This window comes from Branchiostoma belcheri, unplaced genomic scaffold (assembly GCF_001625305.1).
Source record: "Branchiostoma belcheri isolate BF01 breed outbred unplaced genomic scaffold, Haploidv18h27 scaffold45, whole genome shotgun sequence".
Classification (NCBI taxonomy): Eukaryota; Metazoa; Chordata; class Leptocardii; order Amphioxiformes; family Branchiostomatidae; genus Branchiostoma; species Branchiostoma belcheri.
The window spans coordinates 903,733-930,231 of NW_017804076.1; the positions used below are offsets into that span (position 1 = coordinate 903,733).

A 26,499-nucleotide genomic window follows, 5' to 3' on the forward strand; every position below is an offset into this window, starting at 1 on the left:
TATCTTGTCCTAAAGCACTACTAAAAGGTAACTTTTCCACATTATGCCTTGGCTTCTGAGTGTTACCCCTCCCCACAGTAGTAGTTGAAACCTGAGAGACAACAGTCCTTGTACAGGTAGGACTTGTGTCCTGAAACTTCAGCCAGGAGGGTGGAGGAGACTGGTTCAGCTCGGGTGAGTCCTGGCTGGAGGGGTTGGAGGTTATGCCTGATTTAGTACCAGGAGGATAGACCTGGACTATGTTGTTTAGGGTGATGTTTAGGTAGTGGTTTCTGGCAGATGGACTGAATACTCCAACCTGTGGATTGGAAAATAAGGGTAGACAATCATTAGTAACATACAGTGGTGCGAAAACTAATATCAGTGATAAGAATCAGGCAATAACTGTTGGATATTATAAATGCTACAATTTTAAGTAAAACAGGTCAGAGATATACTTCTTCTTCACACATACACATTCCCAGTGATGAATAACTACAACATATCAAGAATGCTTTATCTTCCTATATGCAATGTGTTTAAATCTGATAGGATACTAGTAGCTACTGTAAGTCTATAAAAGTGCTGTACCTGTCTGAGGACCAGAGTAGTCCCAGCCTTGATCTCTGAGGGATACTCCTCTAACACCTTCTGGTGTATGGTACCCTGCATCTCACCTGGGGATAGTACATTATACATGGTAAGGAGAGATCAACACCCCATTCTATATATCTACATAATAAGACATCAACACAGTATTCTGTACTAGACACCAAAACCAGCATTCTAAACGATTCTGGTCTGATGCAAGAGGTTGAATTACTGAGGTAGCCTCGACCAGGCTGCAGGAAGTGGCTGGAAAGAGTAGAAATTGTCCAAATAGACAGATTATGGCAGGGACTAAGCCTAGGAAAACAGTTTGCCATTCCCGAGGAACACATGTGTAAGCATCCCCTTCCTTCCCTACAGCAGCTTTGTTCTTGACCTTGTAATTTGTTCATGTAAGGTTCTTTCTGGAAAACACTACTGTGTGGCAGATCTAATATATAGCCTACGAATCACATTGTGGGAGACTTCTATGGCTTAATACCTGTGTGGTCTCTGAAAACAACACTTCCGTTCCTCCCATCTGATGACAACAGCTTCACCCACACACACAGTTGTGACACCTTTCCTTGTGGCAGTAACTTTAAACTGGCCTGTATCAAACATACAGAAGGTCAGCAATCATTATCAAACATGAAAACAAACTGTGATGAAATCCTACATATAGAACTGAAAGAGAACTACAGAATCTTATCAGATAGAAGATAAGGTAAAGTTGTAGAATATCTTAACTTACCCTCCGTAGGACAAGGGCAATGTTGTTTTTACCCAGGATGCAACTGGAGTTGTCCTCGTGCAGACCCAGTTCCTTCTTCATGGTATCCCATGATCCTTTCCTGGGATCTTCCTGGGACAGCTGAGAGCTTGACAGGTCCTGAATGAAATAGAACTCAAAGTTTTACCCTACCACTGCCTTAAAACTTACCACAATGCCTCACATTCACACAAATATTCACGCAGAAATGGACATATTCTTTCCAAGACACAAAGGTCTAAAAGCTACATAATGCTTAGGCAATGCTGACTGATCCAGGGTAAAACAATGCAGAAGAAATGTGAACTGTACTAATTGTTCTGGCAGATATGGTGTTGTTTCATACCTCATCATTAGGTTTCTTGGCCACTGCACTGTGGGAAGGTGTCTGTGGAGTTGCTATGGCAACATCATCCAACTGTTTATCCTCAGACTAAAGAAAAGAAGGAAGGGAAATATGAAAACATCCCTGTTAACACTTTGATTCCAACTTGACTTTGACAAGTTATACTGTTAAAGCTCAAAAAAAAATTTAAAAAAGACTTCACGTGCACAAAATCACCAATAATTCTGAAAGACACATACTACTTTTAGGCTGACAAAAGTTTCTCAAAACAAGAATGTAAAGCTATATCCCTCACCAGTTTCGGCAATATCCCAGCAGGTCCTGGGAACCTTCTCTTCTTGCCCCGTGGTGTCAGGTCCTTGGGTTTGGAGGCGTTACACAGCTTCAACAGTCTGGACGTACACACTGGGGTCCGGGGGGACAGGAAACTGCCAGGAGAACTGGTCTATATGGGCAAATATGAAGATCATAAACATTTTGTAGAAAGTATTGATAAGCATTGAAACTTGATAGTTGTGAATGTGTAACAGTGTTGTTACCATTGATTGGCAAAAATGGAGTTTGTTTTTTTGAAAGTCAACAAAATAGCCATATGATAATGATGAAAAAAGCTTTTACAAACAAAAGAATAGTTATGCTTTTCATTCTAAACTCAGTGACTATAGTTCAGTGTCTAATGAGAAAAAGAATAGAAAAACACCACTAAACTATACACAGATAAAAAACACTCACTCCTTGTTGTTCAGACATTGTGCTTTGTCCAAAACTAGAGTTGTACAACCCAGAACTGGGTCCGTTTGGTGACCTCTGTCTGATGGGGCCTGCTCTGCCATGGGGCATTCTGGGACTCTGCTGCATTGTGGGAGTATACTGCATCCTGGGAGTCTGCTGAAACCTTGGAGGCTGTTGCATCCTGGGAGCCGCCATCCCAGCAGGCTGTGGCATCCTTGGTGTGCCGTGTTGTCCTCCGTACCTCGGAGTAGAGGAAACACTCCCCATACGTGGGGCAAATGTGTGGCCTCCTCTTTGTGGCAGCCTCGGTCCAGCTTGGGTAAAACTTGTGGATGTGACATGACTTGTACCAACAGTTCCGTGGGTACCCATAGTGTTCTGCACACCCGAAGTGCTGCTTGTAGGATTCCTCATTCCACTTGGTTTAAACTGTGCATTGGCTGGGTTCCTCAACCCACTAGTAGTCTGTATTCCAGGGTTATACTGCACCGGTCCAGAGCTCACAGTTGATGGGAAACTGGGATTGTTTGCCTCAGGAACTCTTAGTTTCTGAGTACTGCTTACTTTGCTGGCAAACACATAGCCTTTACTTACAGGTTTATTTTGTAAAGAGGCAAAGCTTCTTAACTGAGATGTGCTTGAGGTACTTCCAACATTAACTGCAGGAGTTCGAAGCTGAGTACTTGTACTGTATGTACCAGCAACATTAGGGAGAGAGTTCCCTTTGTTTAGCCCTGTTATATTATTGCTACCTTGCCCAGACCCATCCTTTGTACTGCTACTGTTCACAGAGGGTCCTCCAAGCAGACGGGAAAGTCTTCCTGTAGTTCCAGGACTCTGGTTATCTGTAGGGCTGTTTTGAACATTATTGTTGGGCACACCACTTACTAACACAGGGCTACCTCCTGTATTAGAAGGTACTGCACTACCTCTTCCACTACTAGTGTTTGCATCAAACACATTGTTTGGCCTAAGAGAAAACCCAGTGCCACTAGGTACAGAAGGGCTGTTGGGGGAAGTTTTGTTGACAGGTTTGAAAACAAATTTTCCCAGTTTCTTGCCTGCTGGGGACTGTGTTGTGCCTGAGTCTGCTACAGGCATTCTGAGTCCACTGGTACTCTGGGTTTGATTGCTTGAAGAACCGAGTCCTTGTATTTTGTTCAGAATGGCTTGCGATCTCCCTTGCATAGAAGGTCCACCAACATTGTGTGCAGTGCCTCCTATCTTTTGTTCCATGCATTGCAGTCTACTGCTGCCTTCAGCAGTACTACTTTCTGAGGGACTGTTTGAGGTCTTTGGCTGTTTTTTTGGCGGTTGAACTCCAAGAATGGGGGAGTCACTTGATCGCCTTTTGGTTAAAAACGATCCGATACTGTCATCACCAAAGTCATCATCAAAAGCTCCCAGGAAAGATGAGTTGATGTTGGCTTGAGGAGGTTGATCTGGAGTCTTGTAGTCCACTGTAGGTTTCTTGTTGAAAGTAGTTTTTGTGATCAGGTTGTTGTTCTGCTGCTGTAAGGGTCTGGAGTTGGTAGAGTTGGCCATGGATGTGGCAGGAGCCATACTAGCTGATTCTGCTAGTAAGAAGTCCTGAAATCATAATACATGTGTTAGATATTGGTGATCTGATTAACATTCATTCAACCTTTGACAACTTCCATAATTTAGATGAAACAGAAACTGCAATTATAAATGTAAGTTGATGACGTAAGAAGTTGAGTACCTCATCTCCAAGATCCAAGTCGTCATCACCAATGCTGAACAAACCACCTTGTCCAGCCATCTTGGCACTCAGAACTGGAACAATTTTGAGAAGGAAAATGACATAAATTGATTTTGAATAACAATAGCAATCAAGCATCAAGGAAAGACGGTTTGTTTGGGACGACTACATCACACGTCATCAGAAATTTGACAGTAGGAGGGTCTTCCGACTACCTTGGTCATTTCTAAAGAAAATTATTAACTCTTGGGCATCCAAACTTTAAACTTTTTGTCTCTCTCCGACCGGCCAAAGACCAAGCAAGCCCCCCTCCCCGCAAACTTTTATGCGTGAACTTACCGCACGAGCTGAGTGTTCAGTGCTGCATTAGAAACAACAAAGTTTAACACATTGTTCTAAAAATCAGTTTGTTTCATCTGCCACGTGTAAAGCCCATCCAGAACGGGACTGTAGTTGAAACTAAAGCTGATTTTTGCTGGCCGCGGAAAACTCTGAGGATTTTTAAAATGGCCGCTTTCTCTGTCATCTCGGAGAATCTCGCAAACTTTCAAGCATCGCGAGATTTTGCAAAGCTAGAAGATCACATTCCTCAAGGGGAGGGATACAAAATTTGTCTCATATAAATATCAACAAAAGAAAGTTTACAAGTGAGTAAACAGTTTCACAGATATCTTTTTTTTTATATTGTGATTTATATCTTACAAGAAAATGTTATGAATGCAATCTAATTTTGAGAAATATTAATTTTCATCGAAATTATTCAAAGAGTAACATTACCTATGTATGAATGGTGTGATCCGAAAATACCGCGGTCGAAATGAAAATGTTGCCAAGGTAGCAGAGGAAAATGGGAGTAAATCCCCCTGCGTTTTCTGGCTAAATTACGCTTTAACACTTTTCTAAGTCCTGGAAGACCTTCAGTCAACACACGCCTTGAAAATGCCAAAGAAACGGGACGACGAAGCGACCAAACAAGCTATCGCTGAGAAGGTTTGTGTCCGAGAATTTGTTGGGGGAGGGGGGCTTTTGACAAATATCTTCAGTGCATAGTATACACTACATAGTTGTTGTCGTGTTTTTCACCAGTCTTATAGCTTATTGGGGATTTGCAGTATTCTTTGTAGACGATGTCAATAGACTGTCCAGTGTATTATAACGTTTACCTTTTATGTTGGTTTTGTCCTTCTTCAAAATTTAACTTACAACTTGTTTCTCAAAGGCATGAACAAACAACCTGTTGCTGTCTTTATTTCCTTTGAACACTATTTCATATGATTGATATTTTATGCCAGGTGAAATTTTATGCCAGGTTAAACAGACTCAAAGTAAACATACAATGATGATGATGATGATGATGGTGATGTTGTTGTTGTTGTTGATGATGATGTTGAAATTCTCTGCCAGGTGAAACAGATCCAAAGTAAGCAGGCGAGATGGATGCAGGAGAGGAAACAGCAGCTGGACCGGGGAGGAGGAGGAGGAGGAGGAGGGAGGCAGCAGTCACAGACAGGACAGACTAGGGGGAGAGGTACTACAGGACAGAGGGGGGCGGTAGACAGGAAGGACAAGAAACCAGCTGCACAGTCTACAACTACAAGTATGTAATCATGGCCATGTAGTACAATGTATAACTGTAGCCTTCAAAGTCAGTAAGACTAGTAAGTTACTATGTTACACTTCAAAGTTCGTCTAACTGTTAAGATTAAAGCCAAAATGAAGAAATCAAAAGCCTTTAACTTTTTTAAGTGAGGAATGTCAGGTAGAATGATATTACTCTATTTTATTATGTTTTCCTTTAAATAAAGTAGTACATGTAGTTGTAATCTGCATATGTAAATAACATTATAAGACAGTAAACCAATTTGACTCTACAGCTATGTGAGACTTCTTACAGCTGTGATGTTAATTTCGTTACTTAATTTCACCTTCTATTTTTCCTCTGTAGATACAGCATATATACCATGGATTTCCAAGAATGACATCGACAAGCAGTTCCAACAAAAGTCCTCAAGATCTCAGCCTCCCAAACCGTCAAGTGCACCAACAATAACAGGGAAGTCCAGAAAAACAGAAACGAAAACAGCAACCTCACAGAGTGAAAGAAAATTATCCACACAAAGGCCAAAAAGTGCAAACAGAACACTGGAGAGACCACAGACTTATACAAAAGGGTCTTTCAATGAAGTAAATGGTAATACATTAAATAGCAAACAGAATGTCAGACAAACAGATTCAGAGAATGGAACGCAAGATGAAGAAGAAATAGTGCCTAACACACATACATCTGACATTGTACATACTACTGAATTCCCAAAGCAAGACAGTGTCTCTTCAGCAAGAGAAACTTTGCACAAACTCAATTTAAAACATGACAAGGTTGGAAATGATGTGCAAGAAGATGTAGAAAGAACAGAGGACCAATCAGGATCGAGAAGTGCAAGAGCTCGAGCTATGTTGTCTCCAGACATGTTTGATGCGTTGGCAGATCAGATAGCCAACAGACTGAAGGTGAGAATGGATAAACCAGCAAGCAGGGAAGACTCAGGAGTCACTCAGGAAACAAGCATTGACACACACAAGTGTCAGGTCTGCTCTTCTCTTATGGTAAGGCTGTTTTCTCTGTACCTCTGAGTCCGATAAAATGTATTAGTTTGTCCATAGTACTAGAATCTCTAAGTTTTACCTTGTAAATATCTATAAATTATATTTTCCCCAATACATTCTTGTTTTCTAGGCTTTTTCTTGGTAAATGACAATTTCAATCCACAGTACAGTACAAGTTGTTTCCCTTTTGTTTTGAAAATTTTGCAAATGGATTTTCCAATTTTGTGTCAAATTAGCAAAGAAAATGAAATTTAGTTTTGTTTTTGTTGCAGGTTCCCCCAGACCACCGGCCCATGTTGGTTATCCCCTGTGGTCACACCTTCTGTACTGCCTGTGTCAGACATACAGACACCTGCCCTGGGTGTGGACAGGAAGGTAGGCTCATACATTTGTACATATATCATACTAGTAACTGACTGCCTTTGTCCTCTGTCTACTGATGAACAATTATAACCGTAATAATGTTGGTAGAATCCATAGTTACATTTACAACTTACAACACAAAAAGAAAGACCATAAATTTTGGATGGAACTCGTCAACCTTCATCAGACCTATGATCCACTCGCTGACTCTCCAGAAATTTGCAAGCGCGATGACGTCAGGAGTGAATCAAAAGTGGCGGGAATTTGTGTTAGAATTAAGGCTTAAACTCTGTAACTAGCCATAGTTCTTTGTTACAAACTCAGTCACTTCTTTACACATTTTGATGCATCATCAGAAATGTGTTCATATCTTTCAGTGTCATCCCTCACTTGCAACATCATGCTTCAGCAGATAATTGTAGAATACAAAAACAAGAGAAAGCCAAAAACAAGGGAACACTCAAACATCCACATAACCAGTGCCAACCATACATACGCTCCGCAAAAGTACTCAGGCGGCACTAGCAGATTTGATTCCTTGGGTGAAGAAAACAGAACTGCACCCAGGAGAGACTCTGGTTCCCATGGCGATGGTAAACATAAGGGTTACCATGGTAACAGAGGTGAGGACTATGTGGAGAAGTACCACACCCTGACTGTGAGGTGTGAGGTGCTGGAGACAGAGGCTGATGGGATCAGGGGGAAGATGGAGACGGTTGCTAAGCAACTAGAGAGGGAACAGGTGAGTATTGTTCTTAACAGAATTCAACAGTAACTGCAGGTAGCTATAGGTTGTTCCATTACAATGTTGTATGGTTCTTTTGATTGCTAAGTAGGCCATTTTATAAAACAACTTTTACCTTAATACACTGTTAGTAACAAATTTAGAACAGAGCAATGTAGGATTTAATTGTAGCTTTTCAGGCATGTTTACTAAGGAGTATAAAAATCTACTGGTAGTCTACTTTTGTTACCTTGTAGTATTACGTTTAAATAGCATGCATAGTCCAGTGGTTTGCGACTCTCCCTCTGGACCAAAAGGTTGGGAGTTTGAATCCTGGGTATTGTCGCTCACTTGACATGCAATGGAAGGGGTCGCAGTACTTAGAACAGCTGTGGTCCGCTGTTCATTGTGCTTGTCAAAAATAGCTAGGGGAACTTCCCTGTTACAATGTACATGTACCTGTAAATACCGTACATAGCGTGATTAGCGTCTGTCTTCTCTGTCATGACCAGTGGCCATGGGAGAATAGCTCTTCAGTGACAGTGTGAGCTAAAACTGGATTGAGATACCTTTCCTTGACCTTGTTTTGATTCATCTATTTAGAAACAAGTTGCTGCAATAGAAAAGCAAGAAGAGAACCTAAAGGAACAGATTAAGATTTTGGAAGAGAAAATCAGCAGTCTCCAGAGTCATAAAGAAGGTTACAAAGACACCTGTAATGAGTTAGAGGGACAACACTTTAACCTGGCCTCCAAGTTATCTATGGTGGAGGATACTCTACAGTCACTGACACTGGAGAGGGATAAGGTAAGCAGCAAATCTTTATTTTTGTTCACTAATCAGTAATCATCATTCTGCATTATGGTATTTTTTTGTGTCATTTCAGTTTTTACAAGTAATAATTCAGGTAAAAAAGCAGAAGTCAATGTCAATGGCTGTATTACTTAGATGTACTAGATATGACAATATTTCTTGTTTTTGAACATACAGTAACATAGTAATTATCACCAGTACATCTGAACATGAATTTTGTCAAAAATACTAAGTACATGTAGCTGTATTATTTCTTGCAGGCAAAAACCAGAATCATTATAGATATATTTTGAGAAGGCTTGCCTGAATTGCATTACAAAATTGCTCTCAATTGATTAGAATCATCATTTAACAAGACTAATCTACAACCAATAACCTATTGGATGTAGCAAATTACTTTTATAACTTGTATTTATCTTGTGACTAATAGCATGTTTGCGTTTACTGTTCTATAGGTGAGGATCCTGGCTTACAACTTTGATCCATCTATTAACATAGACAATGACTGACATCTCCACCAATTAACTTTAGAACAGCAAACTATACAAGACAGTATACCAGGCTCAAGAATGGTATTGAGGTGTACATGTAGTATAATTACCTCAGGGAGAATGTATGATCTAGATTCTGTATCATGCTTTCATTGAATCAATTATTTGAAAAAAAACACAAACATCTGAAATAAACATAATTGGTGCCATGATTTCTTAGAACTGTAACCTGACATGATAACCAATATTTCAGTTTATGCATAAACCTTAGAAAGTTTTATAATGTCAACATTTTTGTCCAAATTTGTTGTTTCTGTATTGGCTAATCCTTCTTGTCTGTCAATTGTATTGTGCCATGTTTTGTTGTTGTCACTGTCCTCCTACTACAATTTTCATGTTAAACCCCTAGGCTAGGATACAAAATGTATTTTCTTGTCTATCTCTTAGTCTTACAATATACATTTGTATCTTTGATGAATAGTTGTAACCTACTGTCTTATGTACAGTGTTTGATAATTGTTATGTCACATATCTCACAGTGAGTATAAATTCACATCTAGGACTGTCAGTGTCACAACTGTACATATACATACAGTTTGTAACAATGGTAAGATTACATAGCACATACCGTTTTAACAGATACATGTAGATCTTTTTCCATGCAAGAATCAAATAATGTGGAACAAAAATTAATGCTCTGAATATGTATAGGAATCAAAATATTGAACAATTGAAAATGCAAATAGAGCCTCACAAAACGCTTTGTTCCTTTGTATGTTGATGCTCTTAAGTATGAGTTAATGAAGCCAATTATTTTATTCCAGTGACATTATTTTTAGCACTTTCTAAAGAGACTGGGTATTACTGATAGTCCAGATAGAGCTAAGGGTCATGTTGATACATGTATACAATTTTATACAATCAGAAAATGTACAAACATGCTTGAATTTATCATGACCACAGTATTTAAGAAAATGTGCCACAAAATACAGAAGTTGACAAACAAAACTCTTAGTGCTTCTATGTAATGCTGTGCCAAAGTGATGATAATCAAAAGTACTGCAATATTAGGACAACTACAAAAGCCCCAAAAGTCCTGGGACTTCAGTTTGTTTTCTCTTGCTCAATGAAATTTCTCTTGCTCAATGAAATTTCTCTTGCTCAAGGATATTTTGATTTTGTTACATTCAGGTCAACATTCCTCAGCATGCAAGGAGATGTGCTGATTTGAAGGGATATTGAAAAATAATGCCTCAAGGTTGTTTTGTGAGAGAAGCACAACTTTTTGATTTGCCCTTCTATCATAATAATTTAGCATCCCAGCTTCCTTACCTGGAAGCCCCCAAAAATGTGGCAAATAGACTACCGGTATTTCAGAAATGAATTAATGAATTTGTATTCCACCTTACACATTAGAACATTATGTCTTGATGATCAGGGACACAAAACATTTCCCCTTTATCACCTATTATTAATGATAACACAAAGTTAACATTACTTGGTGACAAAAAGTTCCTCATACAGTGCTTGCGCACATTCTGCCTGTTCAGTGATTATCTTACGCAAGAAATGTGCCATGACACGCATGGCTTTCCCTTCAGGTAATCCATAGTTTACATGTGTTTCAAAAGAGTAATTTGCAACTTCGAGGGTCATGAGAGTACTGCCATTCTTTGAAACCATTCCAGCAAGATCACGGATGGAGGTTTGGGGCAATGAATTGGTTGCACCAAGGAGATCTGGCTGATCCTCCTTGGTTGCACCATATAGACCCTTACACATAGTGAGTTTGCTTTCTACAGATTCTTGGATAAACTCCTTATCTGTAGCAGATAACTCAGCCAAGTCTTCCTGGGAATCGTGGTCTAGGCCAAAACACTTCTTGTACACTTCACAGAATTCCCTTAACTTCTCTGTAGAAGAGAAAAGAATACATTTCATTAACTTAGAGATGAATTATCATTTTTATAATACTGATAGGTTTGTGTCCATGAATTTGTCGAAAATTTGTTAGTGTCGAGAATACTCTGCCCGCCCGGCGGTCGTCGATAACTGTTAACAACACAACAACCAGAGTTGCTAAGAACACAGACTAAAACCGAACGCCAACTGCTTTAACCATGACACAGACCAAAACATTTACAAAAGTGTATGATAAAACATTATCATATTCAAATTAAGTACTAACCAGTCGTTAAAAATAACGTATAATGCAGTAGTTCACCACTGCTGTCACCGGCGCCAGGTTGTATCTGATGTCTAACATCTGGAATAAACCCTGTTCCACGTCTACAATCTGACTAAAACCCAATTTTTTATCGGAACCTGACACCCCTCTATCAGACGCCTGGTAAAAATTGAACAAACCGACAATACAATGTCAATAACCACAGCCAAGCCAAGCCAGCATGACCATTTTCAGGCAATAGGGGGTGTCCCGGGTTTCATTTCCATGTGCAAAAACATACATGTATACGCAAGAATTCTGAGACTGTGGAGGATGGAAAATAAGTACATGTATGTACATGTATATCCAACAGAATAAGAAAACATTACCTAGGTCTACTGGTGTGTCCACCATGAGTCCAGCCCATGGTCTGAGAGCCCCTGACTGGACAGCCTGTGTCCACACCATCTGTTTCAGTAGTGTAGACTTGGTGGGGATCATACCCGGGGAGTAGTCTTTACACAGCATCACAAAGGCCTGTTGGTACAAGAAACACATAATATCTTCTTCATACATGTAATATCTAACTTGATTAAAATAACACTGGACACATTTTTTTCTGTAAGGCCAAACCGTCGTAACTTTCTGGATGACATCCTCTGAAGACCCCCAAACTAGTGCCCACGGGCGAATAAAAAAAGATTCCAGCCAAAAATAAAAATGCTACCAAACCACAGGAATACAAAGCTGGTATTGTGAATTTGCAGCAGACCATAGCGACGTACATGACAAACCAACACATGCTGGCTTTTTGCAGAATTTATGAATCGGCACTACTGAGTTCTTGAGTCGTGGAGCTTGGGTGCCATCCTCCAGTGTTACCACGGGCTCCGTCTTGTCGTTAACTACCATGGAGTACCCAGGCCTAGAGCAAGGCCAGACGTGATATTTTTTTTTTAGTCCATGGTAGTTAGCGACGGAGCCGGTAGTAACTCTGGAGGATGGCATGGAGAGCAGTCGAAAATCAATGCGCGCGCAGATGTCATCCATAAAATTAAGTCGGTGTGGCCTAACTGTTGCAGTTACAGTGTTATTGCTTGATTTGGATGTTCTCCTCGGACACTACTTACTACCTACTACTAATTGGCCAAAGGTCTTTTATATATCTTCAACGGTACCTTCATGAGCAGTCACTATTGCTGTAATACTTTCTAGATATAAAACTAGTCACAATGGCAACAATATCTACTTGAAGTATCTGCTTTTTACCTTCGCCAAGAAGGTTATGTTTTCGTAGGCGTTCATGTGTCTGTGTGTGTGTGTGTCAGCACGATAACTCAAGAAGGCTAAAATGGATTGTCTTGATATTTGGTAGGTGGATAGGTCTTCATGAGACGTGGAACTGATAAAATTTTGGGCCCCCTAGCGGCTTGTTATAGTACTGCAGCTGAACGTCCGGTTTTGATATCTCGTGATCTAGACATGCTAGGGTGACGAAATTTGGATGGTGGGTAGCTCTTGTGCTGGGGAAGAAGTGATGTGAGTTTGGTCTCCCTAGCGGCTTGCTCTGGAACTGCAGGGGCGTTAGTTGAAAAATATTTAAAGGCGGATAACTCTAGAACTGATTGATGGATCGTCGTGATTTTTGGCATGTAGGTAGCTGAAGTGATGCTTAACATAATAATATTATAATTATGCATATATTAATGTAATTTGCATAATTAATGAGGAAATTCTATAAATCAGCTGCATTCCATGATAGGACTATTCAAGCTTGTGACATATGTAATTAAGAACGGCAGAAATACAGGCAGATATCGATTATGCAAATGAAGACATAATTTGCATAATTAATGAGAAAATGTTATATTTACATAGTGGTAACTGCCTGGAATTTCATACTTGGGATATTTAAAAGTTATGTGAAGGTGAACATGATTAAACATAACTTATTCAAATAAGGACCTCATTTGCATAATTTATGAGGAAATGCTTTAATGGCATTCTTTGATAAGATAAGACTGTCTTCTGGTGTAGAATATGATCAACAGATATAATTGATGCAAATATAGGATCCTATTTGCACAATCAGGGGGATTAATCTATAATTTCTTACTCATAAAGGCTAACATCATTTGGCGAAGGTATGAGATCGTGGAACTGGAAGTTTTGTAATGTGGTAGGTTCCTAACCTGTTTCTGAAGTGCACTCAGTTCTTTGATCATAGCCTCTCTCAGTTTGACCATGTCAAATGCTTCTAGCATGACATTTTCCCACTTGCCACTGACGAGGAAGAGGTCATTCAAGGTCACTGTTGTTGTGCAGCCTTCAGCACTAAGCTTGTTCTTGAAAATGTGGAATATTGAAGTATATGTTATGTTTTAATGCACAATGATAGATTATTTTTGTAAAAGAGCAACAGGAAGGCTGTTGAATAAGTATGGTTGATTATTTGGTTTGTTCCCCTCAAGTAGCATTATTACCTTCGCCAAGAAGGTTATGTTTTCAGAGGCGTTCATGTGTCTGTCTGTCTGTGACCACGATAACTCGAGAGGGCTTAAATGGATTGCCTTCATACTTGGTAGGTAGGTAGGTCTTGATGAGACCTCAAAGTGATTAGATTTTGGGCCCCCTGGCGGCTTGTTGTGGTACTGCAGCGAAACTTCCGGTTTTGATATCTCATGATCTGGACATGCTAGGGTCACGAAATTTAAGTGGTATGTAGCTCTTGTGCTGGGGAAGAAGTGACGTAGGTTTGGACCCCCTAGCGGCTTGCGCTGAAACTGCAGGGGCATTTCTTTAAAAATATTCAAAAGAGGATAACTCAAGAACCGGTTGACGGATCGTCATGATTTTTGGTATGTGGGTAGCTTAAGTGACGCTTGACATAATTATGTGACAATTATGCAAATCTGGATGTAATTTGTATAATTTATGAGGAAATTCTATGAATCAGCTGCATTACATTATAGGACTATTTAAGCTTGTGATATATGTAATTGAGAACAAGAGAAACACAGGCAGATATTGATTATGTAAATTAACACTTAATTTGCATAATTAATGAGAAAATGTTACAATTCCATAACGTTAACTGCCTGTAATTTCATACTTGGGGTATTTGAAAGTTAAGTAAAGGTGAACTTCATTAAACATAGCTTATTCAAATGAGGACTTCATTTGCATAATTTATGAAGAAATGATAAAATGGCTTTCTTTATTAAGATAAGGCTGTCTTTTGGTGGAGAATATGATCAACTGATATAATCCATGCAAATGAGGATCGTATTTGCATAATCAGGAGGCATAATCTTTACTTTGTCAGTCATAAAGATTAACATCACTTGGCGAAGGTATGAGATCGTTGAACTCTAGTATTAAGAGTTAGTGTGCATATTAAATAACAACCTACAAGAATAAAGTTTAACAGGATTTGATGTTTATATGTACCATAATTTTGTACACAAACAGTCATTCCATAACTACTTGCCAGCTTACCTGAATGGCATCAGCCAGGCTCTGCTTTACTCTCTTCATGATGGCTTCTCTTTCTTGAGGTTTAGCCTTAGGGCCACACTCTGTGTCAAACTTTGACTTAACAAACAGCACCTGTAAAGTAAGGAATGGACAGCATGCTTTTGAATTTGAAACAAGTAAATGATTTTTCAAACCAGCATTTATTTTTCCAGATAGACATATAAGTACATCTATGTATCGCCCATATACATACATTGTACATGTCGAAAGTAAAACTGCTTAGATTACAAAAATATTATAAGTGCCTTTCTTTGGTTGATATTGGAAGATTGAAAGCCCTCTGGATTGACAGTGCTGACACCTTTCTTACTTGCATACAATCATGTATTTGTGCTAATGTACATAAATTACAATAATTAGATAGAAGAACTTTATTGCACGACAATTGTACAGGGTACAATGTATGGCAAATAGGTAACAATAAGTAGCATAGTACAATAGATAGGACTGGTATAGAATAAAACTTAACAACTTATATATAGAAAAGAAATAATCAAAAGTTAGCTTAGGCTTTACAATCAGGCGGAGTTATCTATGGGTACATGTGACAGCAAATCAGTATTCTTTATACATGTAGATGCATGTAGTACATGTACCTTCTTATCCTTCTTCATTGCTTCCACTGTTAGCGAGATGGTCTCTGTTGCCACGACCTCTCCACACAGAACTAGGAAGATGTCACAATGGTTGATGTTGTCCTTTTGGCATTTCATGTACCTGGACTTGATGTCTTCTTTTATGCCTGTTTGTATTGCAATGTCAAAAAAAATGATAGAAATGAAGTTTATTCTCATATCTTTAGTTTGTTCTTTTTTAACAATGGACTGCATAGAATGCATCTGTGACTGAGCAGTCATTCAAGTACAAACAGGAAGATGATACAGTACATTGTAACTATTAGAAATAAAGGGACTTGTCATACTACAAGCTGTCAAATCCTTTTATTTCTGATACACCGTAGTTTCTTAGTAAATTTATTACATGAGCTATCAGTCCAAAATTTAATATTACTCACTCAGCAATTACTCAGCAGATTGTCAAGGACTATTACCTATTTGAAATGACACTGCAGGGAACCTGACCACAGTGAGGTTCTGTGGGCGTTGTGTGTCAGCTGAGGTGTACTCTGTTTGTGTGGACCCAGCTGCTGTACGGGAGGCCACCTTCTCACGGTAACCCAGGAGAGAACTGATGAACGTGTTAGTTCCTGCTCCATGGTCACTGATGATACCTAGAATGGCAAATGTCGTGTCATTGACTTTTTCTTACTCCAAGGCAGGTGTAGCTTTTGAAATCCCTTTGCTACAAATGAGTTGTGAAATTTTCATTAGTTTTCCTTTAATCATGGATTGACCATGATATTATCATAGATAACATAACATAAAGGCATAAATAGTAGGCCACACTGAATACCACAAGCCGGCACATGCTGGCCATTTGCGGCATTTATGAGTTGGCACTGTACTGAGTTCTGTGAAGGTTTGGCAGCCTGGGTGCTAGCTACCATGGACTACGGAGGATGGTACCCAGGCCAGAGCCTGGGAGGAGGTATTTTTTTTAGAACAGGCGAAAATGTGCATGCGGATGTCATCCATAAAATCAATCAGTGTGGCCTAACCCTTGTCCTGCTGTGCGCAACATATGTCACGCGGCACATACAGTACCATCTATATAACACCGTCCCTGTATAGGTACAATTTGGGGGTATTTCTCGTGCAGAGCATCACACCGCAGCGAAACGCAACGAATGCGGAAGTAACTATGCCACTGCAGGGCAAAAAAAAATTGGGGGTCTATGATCTAATTAAGACATGAAATTATTGAAAAATATTGTGCCAGGAATGCCAGCAGGACAAGGGCTAAGTTGATACAAAAAAAAAATTATAATTTTAGGCTGATGCTTACCAATTCGAATCATTGTCTGCTCCCACTTTGATACGCAGTCATCTTTGCTCTTTGTAAGGTCTGTCATCTCTTCATCCCAGAAGCCATCTGGCAGACTGTTCAACATAGGCCCAGCATCACGTTCATCCAACTGCAAAATGTCTGACTCTGAGCTGAAATGCATCATTGACCTGTAGGAAGAAAAATACAATGTCAATGACTTGAAATGTGGATCAACTTTGCAGGAGCAAAATTACACTGTACACCAACATAACTTAATCAACTACTTAGTACATGCATAGTGTACAATTTACCTATCTGTCTTGTCAGCATCTTGAAGTTCTTTGAAGATGGCATGTCTTAAGGCAGGCATTCGTCCTCTATCGCCAGTCATTGCCTCATACTCAGTACTGATGATGAAGATGTCAGATGCATCAATATCACCATACAGTTTCTTCAGATTCCTCTGGCACTTGCTGATCATGTCACTCTGGTCTGTTGAAAGATGGCTGTTATTTGGCCTGTTTTAAGGGAAAAGAAAAAAAATTGTATGCATTTGGAAATTGCCTTGCTGTCATGTGCATAATATGAATTAAAGTGAAACAAATTAAACATATAATGAATGTACTTAGTGGAAAATCCCAATTCAAATTTAATGTGAGATAGATACGAAAATATAGAGTAGCTTACCAAACAAACAGCACTTTGATCTTTTCCTCTCTTGCCATCTTGGCAACAGTGATCATTTCATCAGTTATGTCTTCAAGTTCTTCAATGAAAGCCAGGCAAACCTCACATTGCTTCAACTTGTCTCCAAAGCTCTTCCTGTAAGCCTCTTTGTCGATTTTCCGTTGAAACAATGACTTCTTAACCTGTGGGCTTGGAAACTCCACAAACACAAGGTTGTTAGAAGATGTGTGTTCTGTAGGCTTTTTGATGGCCTTTCCATCAGATGCGCCGGGATCATTATTACGAAGCCCACGGATGGCGTTCAGGAATTTTGTTCTGCTGGAGCATTCTTTCCCAAGAACTCCAATGTATGCTGGGCTGTGGGTATGAAAAGGAAGATGAAAGTCTATCATTAATAAGTACTAGTACATTGTTTTAGTAGATATCGTAAATAAGTATACATTGTCAGTAAGTCAGAATGTTAAAAATGTACACTAATTTTGCTAGATATACAAGACAAGACATGAAAAATCAAATAAGACTTGAGACAAGAAAAGTTTACAGCAATACAAAAAAAATACATTCAGTCATGTACATCTAATGGACTACATACCCTGGTTCTAATCCATATGCATACTTGAAGAGATCAACTGCACATGACTCCATTTCGTTGATCATCTCTCGCATGATGAAGTACACATATGCAGCTGAGGCTGGTGCTGCTATGAGTGCACCAACAATTGGAAGGGAGACGTTAAGTGCTAAAGTTGTGACAGCGAGGGCACCTATTGTAAGTCCAGATGTTGTAGCAGCCACAATACCTCGGATTGCATGGGGACCCGAGGCATTCTTTATCCTTTCTCCCAACACAAGTCTTCTGTCAACAAACGACCTCAGGCTGTTGTAGTCCTTCTTTCCTAGCTCTGCTAGTCGCTTGAGGGATTTGTCGTTGAGACTCAAGGCTGCCTTGACACGATGGTAGCCTGCTATAAGGACTCCTGAAGAACATGACAGTCTCTGATGAATGGCATTACCCCTATGCTTTCTATCGAAATCCAATACATGTAGTTTAATGTGAATTGTTGACTATAAAGTACAAATGATCATCATGATGAAAGACAAAAATTACTGTATACATTCTCAAAATGTTTTTGCCTGTGATTTGCTTAGGCCACGCCGATTTAATTTTATGGATGACATCCTCTGAAGACTCCCAAACTAGTGCGCGTGGGCGAATAAAAAAAAATTCCGGCCAAAAATAAAAATGCTACTAAACCACAGGAATACAAAGCTGGTATTGTGAATTTGCGGCAGTACTTAGCAACGTATACGACATGCTGGCTTTTTGCGGCATTTATGAATCGGTACTGTACTTATGTACTGAGTTCTTGAGTCGCGGAGCTTTGAATTCGATAGCCTGGGTGCTCGGCTCCGTATTGTCGCTGACTACCATGGACTACCCAGGCCTAGAGCCAGGCCAGAGCCTCGGTGGACGTGATCTTTTTTTTTTTTTTTTGAGGGCGACAGGCGAAAATCAATGCGCGCGCGGATGTCATCCATAAAATTAAGTCAGTGTGGCCTTACTTATCTATCACAGTAATAAGCAGCTGTATCAAGTACATGTACATGTAACATGTTGAAATGATTGTAATTAAAAGGACTTTACCAATATCCAAGGCTACCGGAAGTCCTGGCACAGGGGCAAGACTGATGATTGTATTCAAAGCGATTGCTCCAATAACTTCCCGTGATCTGAGAAACTCTGCTCTGTCATGTACTGTGTCAATTGCAAAGTCTGGCAAGCTTGTGAGGAGAACTGCTTTTTTGGCTGGAGAGACTGTGTTGCAGATAGTTATCCGGAGATTGGACCTGTCGTATGTACCGGCATGTACATCCGCCAGTAACCCAGAGATGACAAATACCTTTGTCTCTTTGACCTCACCATACCCATGCCTGCTTAGCTCCTGTGCGGTAGCTTGGCGCACTTTCTGAAGAAAAGCCTGTGTTTCCTCCATTATGTGGGAGGTGCCTTTGGGAAAGCGACTGGGGTGATCTCTGCTTTCATTTGCTAAGTCAATGTCAAATTTTGACCGGACAAAAAAGACATTCTTTTCCATTTTTCTGGCTTCTTTTGCAATCCAGATGATGTTGTTGCTCATTCGTAATGTAACAAATATGAGGAAAAGGTCGCATTTTTCCATTTCTGAGCCATAGAGGTCGAGGTAGCTTTTTGTGTCAAACTCTTCTACCACACCCTGGTCTGTGCTTCGGAAGATGACTCCAGGAAAGTCAACAAGGACGATGTTTTGGTTGTCCGGTACAGGATACCGCGTGACTTCATTGGTAGTGTGGCGGACGGCTGAGACTTTGGCGGCGCCCTCTTCATCGGGTCTTAAACCACGAAAGGAGTTGATAAAAGTACTTTTCCCTGCCCCTGCATCACCAACGATGCCAATGTTAACACTCGCTTCTTTTGCAACTTGAAGTTTTGAATGCAGTCTAGGTGCCATTTCTTCAAAAGTGGCAGAACCATCAGCACACGCTTTCAGCTCATCTCTTTCTGCTTGGGACATGTGTTCGTCAGTGATAATGAGCTGGGCATTTTGGAAACATGCATCCCTGAGTAAAATATTTAAAAGTATGTCAAATGTTTATATTGTGAGATCCCACTGTGAGCTCTTTTGATGACTTATTTATCAGTACTTTCTAGTGAACTTGAGGCCACACCAATTTAATTTGTTGCTTCTCGGATCACCCTGTCCATTTTTTTCTGATTTGCAAAAAAAAAAAAATTTGTTTGTTCTAGATTAACTGCAAAATACTCAATTACTCTATTTTGGCCCCAATGGTTGCAAAAAGTCCTTTTCTTTCAATGTAACAATGAAACATTGTTCAAAATCTATTGTTTTAATTATAAACCAGCCTGGTATGTTCACTTCATGGCTCATATTGTAACATTTCCGGCTATCATGGGGTGCCTTGTCCTGTTTTTTTTTGTTGTCGTTTTTTTTCCCTGTCGCTCCTGATTTTTTATGAAAAAATCCAAGAAACAACAAATTAAATTGGTGTGGCCTGATAGCAATATTATGTATTAAACTCCCTGACATGTGAGACCAGAATTTACACTCAGCCTGTGTTTGGTACACAGTGTGACATCAGGGCTTGATATTTGTGAATTGAATATGTTTTGGGGAGAATGTGTCAGAGTGGGAACATGATAACTTTAGAATGCCTAGATGCAAATGAATTCTCTTGATATTTCGTATATGTACTGATGAGACCTCAAAATGATTACATTTTGGGCCCCCTGGCAGCTTGTTATGGTACTGCAGTAGCATGTCCTCTTTCAAATATTGTGATCAGGACATGCCAGGGTCATGAATTTTGCATGGTTGAGATCATTCTTGTGCTGATGGGAATAAGTGATATGAGTTTGGGCTCCCTAGCAGCTTGTTCTGGAACTGCTTAGGGCATTTGCTTGAAAAGTAAAAAATCGGTCGAGGTCAGCTACACAGGCTTAAAGCGATATTAGGCCACACCAATTTAATTTCCTGGTTAACGGATTTTTCTAGAAAAATAATGGAGCGGGCGGGCGAAAAAAAATTAAAAATAAAAACATGCCTAGGCATCGTATTATGGCCCAAAATGGTACGAAAGGAGCCATGAAGTCAGCACACCAGCCTGATTCAAAATTTAAACAATGAATTTTGAACTTTTAATGATACCACTGCATTGAAAGATGGAATAACTTTAACAACTAGGATGTAAAGGACTGTTTTCAACTGTTCAGGGCAAAATATGAGCATTTTGCAGTTGATTCCAAAGTTTTATTTTTATTTGCAAATCAGAAAAAAATGAAGCGGCGAATCCGTTAACCAAGAAATTAAATTGTGATGTGGCCTTATGTAAGATTTTCACTATTTTAAACATTGTTTTACACATTTTCTTTAAGCCTACCTGGGTTCATGTTATGACATTTGGGGAGTAAAAGATCAATGTCGCTGCATTGCTAAAATGTGTTGAAGCTGCCGAATATATACCGGAATGAAAACCTCGGTTTGTTTACATTGTTTTAGGAGCCTCTTAAAAATACAGTGGGCCTGGGGCAACTTATTCTCGCGCTGCGCTGAGATGCCGGAAAAGTGAAATAGTGACGCTAATATGTTGAAAGTTATTTAAAATGTCAATCTGGATGAGAAAATCTCAATTACCAGTATTTATATTAACAGTTTTGGTGCAAAAATCTTACATGATAACATCGCTTTAAGTATAAATGGATAAGAAAAAAACTTAAGATAGAAAAGATTCAGTGACAGCCTTTTCCTTGCTCAGCTGTCATGAAAGACTTACAACTCTGATGAATCGGATGTGATGGAGTCTTTTCTGTCCTTAAATGGGTTGTCGTTATCTGGAGCACTCAGTTGCTCATCCATCTTCAAATTGAATTGTGGTCTTCAAAGCTCTCAAAAGTTGTCTTCAATGAAGAAAGCAAGAAAGTTACAAATTTAACCAATTGTCTACCTTCAAAAATCAAATATCCCTCCTCACGCAGTGTCTTTGCCATTGCCAAGTGAGCATATTATTTGTATGTTGGAAATTGAATTGTCTGACAATAGCAGAATTCATTCTCATTCATCAAGGTAAGGAAGAACAATTCACTCACTCACCATTTCCTTTTTCCTCTACTGACCCCAGTCTTGTGGGAGTTCGACATGCTTGCATGTAGCTCAAGGCTTGATAGTGTAGCAGCCTGCCAAATGCCGTCGTCTTGTTGGTTGAGTGCACTTATGTAGAAAACTCTGGTCTTCCTTGATCCTTCCTTCAGCAACACAAGAACTCACAAACCCAACAAAAATGCAATGATCACTATTTGCAGTTGATCGACAATTGAGAATTATTTATTTAGAAATTCAGACTGGCCGATAAAAGAAAAAAATGTAATCATAGAGAATACGCTCCTTACCTCACCACACCTGGCTCCAGCTGTGAAATACTCTGAACTTGTGTGACAATCATATGATCAAAAAGGATAAGCATCATCAAGTAAACAGGAGGCCGGAATGACCATTCCATTCTATGAGGTCAGGGGCAGGTTGGGCAAATTGCTAACCATTTCCATGCCTTTTCTTTACTGTTTTGTTTACCTTTGTTTAAATCACCCCTTCTTCACATTATTTGCAGTCCCTGGAACCATTACTATTCAATTTGTCTAGTATTGATTTTCAACTTTTCGCTTGCGAAATCATTTGAATGTGTACTTTGTACTAGGTACCTTTGGACAATTTATTTTGGCTGATTCATACAGATTCCAGACCATAGTACAATGTACATACATGATTGTGACCATACATGTAGGTAATAGCTTCTAACTGGATGTTTGTGAATTCATAAGTGATCTAGTATGTTGACAGCCACTTGAGTATGGCGATTCACCTCTTAATTTTTTTCTGATTGGCAAAAAAAAAATTCTGAATCAATGAAAAAAAGGCTCATATTTTGCCCCCAGTAGTTGAGGAAAGTCCTTTTCTTCCTACATGTAGTTTTTACATTTTTTCCATTTGTCAATGCAGTGGTTTGATTAAAAGTTCAAATATGTTTAAATTTTAACCCAGCCTTTTGTATTGACATGGGTCCTATTGAAGCATTTTGGGCTATAATTGAGGATTAGGCAAATTGTACTTACCATGAAGGATAATCCCAATTATACCTCACACGAACTATTTGGGTATATCGTTTACCTTATGCAGTATTTCCTATGCTTATCGCTAGGTGGCGCACGTGTACAAAGCTTTAATCGCAAAGCATCACGGGATATCATGACGTAATGACTATGTTCGCCGCCATTTGACGACGTGCGAGAAAGAGTCTGTGCTGTTCACCATGGGTGGGCATTCTCAGCTACTTGGAAGCTGAAGAACAGCAAGGGTGGGAAGATATACCCAAATAGTTCGTGTGAGGTATAATTGGGATTATCCTTCATGGTAAGTACAATTTGCCTAATCCTCAATTATACCTGCACACTCCCTATTTGGGTATATCGTTTACCTTATGCAGACTTCAGAGCCGTGGACAGCACAGCCTGGCCAAACGTGTGTTGGTTGTTGTCCCTCCTGTAGTACTTCAGGAAGGTAGACTCTCGTGACCAGTCCGCTGCCTTCATGATGCTATGTAGAGACACCCCGGCAGCTGCAGCAGCTGAAGTGGACGCTCCTCGAGTGGAGTGAGCTGAGAAAGTTGCTGTGTCGACACCTGCCGTGCCTAACACTGACTTAACCCACCTGGCCAGGGTCGCAGAACCAACCGGCCTGTGTGGTCTCCTGTATGATATGAACAACTTCTGCTCCCCCCCCCTTTCTTTCCGAAGGGAAGAAGTCCGCCTTAGATATTCCTTCAGGTATGTGAAGGCACACAAGCGCCTGTCCTGCGGGAAGGCCGCCCAAAAACACTTTCTGGCAGGTTTTCCTGGTCTAGAAGTTTTTAGCAGGGTAGGAATTGTCCAAGAAACACCGTTTCTACATTTCTTCATGAATCTCAAGTCGAGAGCCGCTAAAGTTTGACCTCTGTCGGCTGATACCAATGCCGCTAGTGTTACCAACTTATGAGACAATTGTTTCAAACTAAGACTATTAGCTGGGCAACAATGCAGAAGGTACTCTAGGACCCGACTGACGTCCCATGTTGAAACATATCTTGGACAAGGAGGACGTTTGTGAAACACACCTCTCATCAGTTTGGACACTAGAGGGTGACTACCCACATTACAATGGTCTACTGGTAAGTGAACAGACGAGATCGCAGAACGAGCCACCCCAATTGACATATAGCTGTAGTTCTGTCGAAACATCCATTCCAGATATTCTACTACGCTCTCTATAGAGCCGCAAACTGGATCAATCTCCCTTCTATCACACCAGCTGGCCCACTGAGCCCATGCTGACTGATACTGTCTAGAAGTACTTTCTCTCCAAGCCGAGAGGATGAGGTCTGAAGCCCCTGCCGAAAGGCCCAGACCCTGCAACTGTCGCCTGATATTGGCCACGCGGCAAGCATCAGATCTGGCAACAGCGGATGGGGTCTCCTGTTGTGTGGCAGGAACAGCAGATCCCAGCTCTGTGGCAGGAGAACCGGACTCTCGAACAACATGTTCAACACCTTGGGGTACCAAGCCTGAGACTTCCAAACTGGAGCTATCAAAATCACTGTTGCTACGTCTGACTGGACTTTTCTCAGTACCTTGAACACTAGGCTGAAGGGGGGAAAGGCATACGCTAGCCCCAGGTTGCCCCAGTGAATGTTTAGAGCATCCACTGCCATGGCCTCTGGTTCTGGGTGCCAAGAGACATACTCCTTCAGCTGAGCATTCAGACGAGACGCAAACAGATCTACTGTCAATGCATTGCCTGTCCAATTGTTCAATGACAGGAAAACTGAGCGGTTCAGTTGCCACTCGACCTTGTCCAGAAAAACCCGCGAACAGGTATAATAGATAGGATTCCTAGACTTGTTTTTATATTTTCTTTCTTTCTGCCCTGTTGCTTCATATTTTTTCTGAAAAAATCTGAGAACCAACAAATTAAGATGGCGTGGCCTCAGCTTCAACTGTTGTGAATCAGCTATTGCCAGGCTCTGGGATTATGGCAGATCCCAGCTTGAAAAAATTTGTGGGGTCAATATTACCTTTCTTTAAGTAATATACATCGAGGAAGGGCTAACGATCAATGCGTATTGAGACTAACACTAGTAAGACACAAACAAAACAAAAAATCAAACGTATTTAAACTTTAAGCTGTTATCTAGTGATTTTTTATTTAATTTTTCATCAGCTTTGTCAAGCAATCTTTGATTCATAAGTTCCTTGAATTCACTACCCATACCATTCACTTCCTTCCAGCCTGCAGGGAGACCATTTTGACCTCCAATTTGACCTTAACCAGTCTATGGTTACCATTTCTTCTTCTCTCCACATACATTTACAGTCAAACCTACTCAAGCCGGCCACCCAGGGGACTGGGGAAAACGGTCGGGTTGGACAGGTGGTCTCCTTGAAGATGGTCGATTCTCCTCACTCACAACATGACTGAGAGTTGTCTTCGATTCAAGGTGTTTCAAACACTGCAGGTATCTTTAGATTCCCAGGGTCTAAACTTCACAGTTTCTGGCAAATGAAGCAAGACAAATTGGTCAGTTTGAGAATGGATGTCACCACTGATTGAAAAATTTATGACCACGTCGACCAGTGCTATGGGTAGGGATGGGCAGACCCAACTTGTAGCGGTCGTGGTGGCTAGGTAGCCACCCTGGGCAGGTGGCTTAATGCTTGCGTCAATGGGGAAAATTTTTTGGGACTGAGAAAAAGCGGTCATGATGGCCAGGTTGAAGAGTTGGTTGCCTGGGCAGGTTTGACTGTATGTAGCTAATTGTCACCAAAGATACATTTTGGAATGTAGATTGGGTTACATTGTGAAAATTGTATAATACATTGTATAATGTACAGCAAAATCTACATGTACATGTAGAATGCAATAGCCAATCTCTTGAGATACAGTTAGAAACAATGATCATTTAACAGTAATTAACCTTGTGTTCAATGACCTTTCAGAAATGTAGAAGATAACTTGTACTTAATTTAAATCATACTGTATACTTATATTGTTTTACTGTAAGTTTTAAATTTCTATAGGTGAGGATCCTGGCTCACAACTTTGATCCATCTATTAACATAGGCGATAACTGATAGAATGTCATTGGTCACCTGCATGACTGATAAACTTAACAACAGCAAACCATACATATATATCTAGACTGAAAAGAGTAACATTTTCCACTTTCATCAAATAAGTGTATTGTATATGTCTGAAATCTATTTATTTAAATTACAAATGTAATTAATACCAAGCTCTCAATTAGTGCATAAACATTGATTATCAACTTCGTACATTGTATGTTCAGCATTCCGTGCATAATTGTTGTTTTTATTGTGATCATGGTGATACCTTCTCCTATTTGTCTTACATTTACTTCGTGCAATTTTATTCTTAAATAATCTGATTTAATTTTTTACTTAGTATTTTACAGAAAGGCATGCTGCAAAATACAGCTGCAAAATG

General features: G+C 40.0%; 3 protein-coding genes across 7 annotated transcripts in view; 1 reads left to right on the forward strand and 2 right to left on the reverse strand.

Moving 5' to 3' along the window:
- The window catches only part of LOC109478737, a 5,478-nt gene extending 804 nt beyond the window's left edge, over positions 1–4,674 (reverse strand). Inside the window, exons 1-9 of the mRNA XM_019780455.1 lie at positions 4,480–4,674; positions 4,141–4,214; positions 2,418–4,007; positions 1,981–2,130; positions 1,686–1,772; positions 1,322–1,459; positions 1,070–1,178; positions 571–656; positions 1–298 (exon numbers count right to left, since the gene is read on the reverse strand). The exon at positions 1–298 is cut by the window's left edge and continues 120 nt beyond it. Of these exons, the coding sequence (XP_019636014.1) occupies positions 1–298; positions 571–656; positions 1,070–1,178; positions 1,322–1,459; positions 1,686–1,772; positions 1,981–2,130; positions 2,418–4,007; positions 4,141–4,200 (2,518 nt within the window). The 5' untranslated portion in view covers positions 4,201–4,214; positions 4,480–4,674. The remainder of the gene's footprint in view (positions 299–570; positions 657–1,069; positions 1,179–1,321; positions 1,460–1,685; positions 1,773–1,980; positions 2,131–2,417; positions 4,008–4,140; positions 4,215–4,479) is intronic.
- A 253-nt stretch (positions 4,675–4,927) lies between these two features.
- LOC109478706 lies at positions 4,928–26,145 on the forward strand. Of its 4 annotated transcripts, none has more exons than XM_019780413.1 (7): positions 4,928–5,130; positions 5,545–5,737; positions 6,086–6,744; positions 7,017–7,119; positions 7,485–7,849; positions 8,435–8,638; positions 26,073–26,145. In XM_019780413.1, the coding sequence occupies exons 1-7, from the start codon at positions 5,080–5,082 to the stop codon at positions 26,124–26,126; spliced, it is 1,629 nt and encodes a 542-aa protein (XP_019635972.1). In that variant the 5' UTR covers positions 4,928–5,079; the 3' UTR covers positions 26,127–26,145. The 4 variants fall into 4 exon arrangements, with proteins under 4 accessions (XP_019635972.1, XP_019635971.1, XP_019635973.1 ...); XM_019780412.1 differs by lacking the exon at positions 26,073–26,145 and adding an exon at positions 9,100–9,398; XM_019780414.1 differs by lacking the exon at positions 26,073–26,145 and adding an exon at positions 9,100–9,398 and having other exon boundaries at positions 5,545–5,731.
- Positions 8,635–22,881, reverse strand: LOC109478698. Of its 2 annotated transcripts, XM_019780393.1 has the most exons (14): positions 22,356–22,880; positions 22,060–22,228; positions 21,743–21,866; positions 19,059–20,011; positions 18,006–18,390; positions 17,414–17,770; positions 17,038–17,244; positions 16,745–16,914; positions 15,891–16,070; positions 15,436–15,581; positions 14,801–14,911; positions 13,495–13,647; positions 11,692–11,839; positions 8,635–11,048 (listed from the first exon to the last, which is right to left on the reverse strand). In XM_019780393.1, the coding sequence occupies exons 3-14, from the start codon at positions 21,823–21,825 to the stop codon at positions 10,630–10,632; spliced, it is 3,312 nt and encodes a 1,103-aa protein (XP_019635952.1). In that variant the 5' UTR covers positions 21,826–21,866; positions 22,060–22,228; positions 22,356–22,880; the 3' UTR covers positions 8,635–10,629. The 2 variants fall into 2 exon arrangements, with proteins under 2 accessions (XP_019635952.1, XP_019635953.1); XM_019780394.1 differs by lacking the exon at positions 13,495–13,647 and having other exon boundaries at positions 22,060–22,881.
- Positions 26,146–26,499: the final 354 nt, after the last annotated feature.

Coding starts and splice junctions, on each gene's coding strand:
- LOC109478706 (XM_019780413.1), top strand. CDS start 5,080: ATGCCAAAGAAACGGGACGACGAAGCGACCAAACAAGCTATCGCTGAG. Junction 5,131..5,544: donor AACAAGCTATCGCTGAGAAG/GTTTGTGTCCGA, acceptor ATTCTCTGCCAG/GTGAAACAGATCCAAAGTAA. Junction 8,639..26,072: donor TGACACTGGAGAGGGATAAG/GTAAGCAGCAAA, acceptor AAATTTCTATAG/GTGAGGATCCTGGCTCACAA.
- LOC109478698 (XM_019780393.1), bottom strand. CDS start 21,825: ATGGATGAGCAACTGAGTGCTCCAGATAACGACAACCCATTTAAGGAC. Junction 16,071..16,744: donor GCAGACAATGATTCGAATTG/GTAAGCATCAGC, acceptor TTGCCATTCTAG/GTATCATCAGTGACCATGGA. Junction 11,049..11,691: donor GGACACACCAGTAGACCTAG/GTAATGTTTTCT, acceptor TCTCTTCTACAG/AGAAGTTAAGGGAATTCTGT.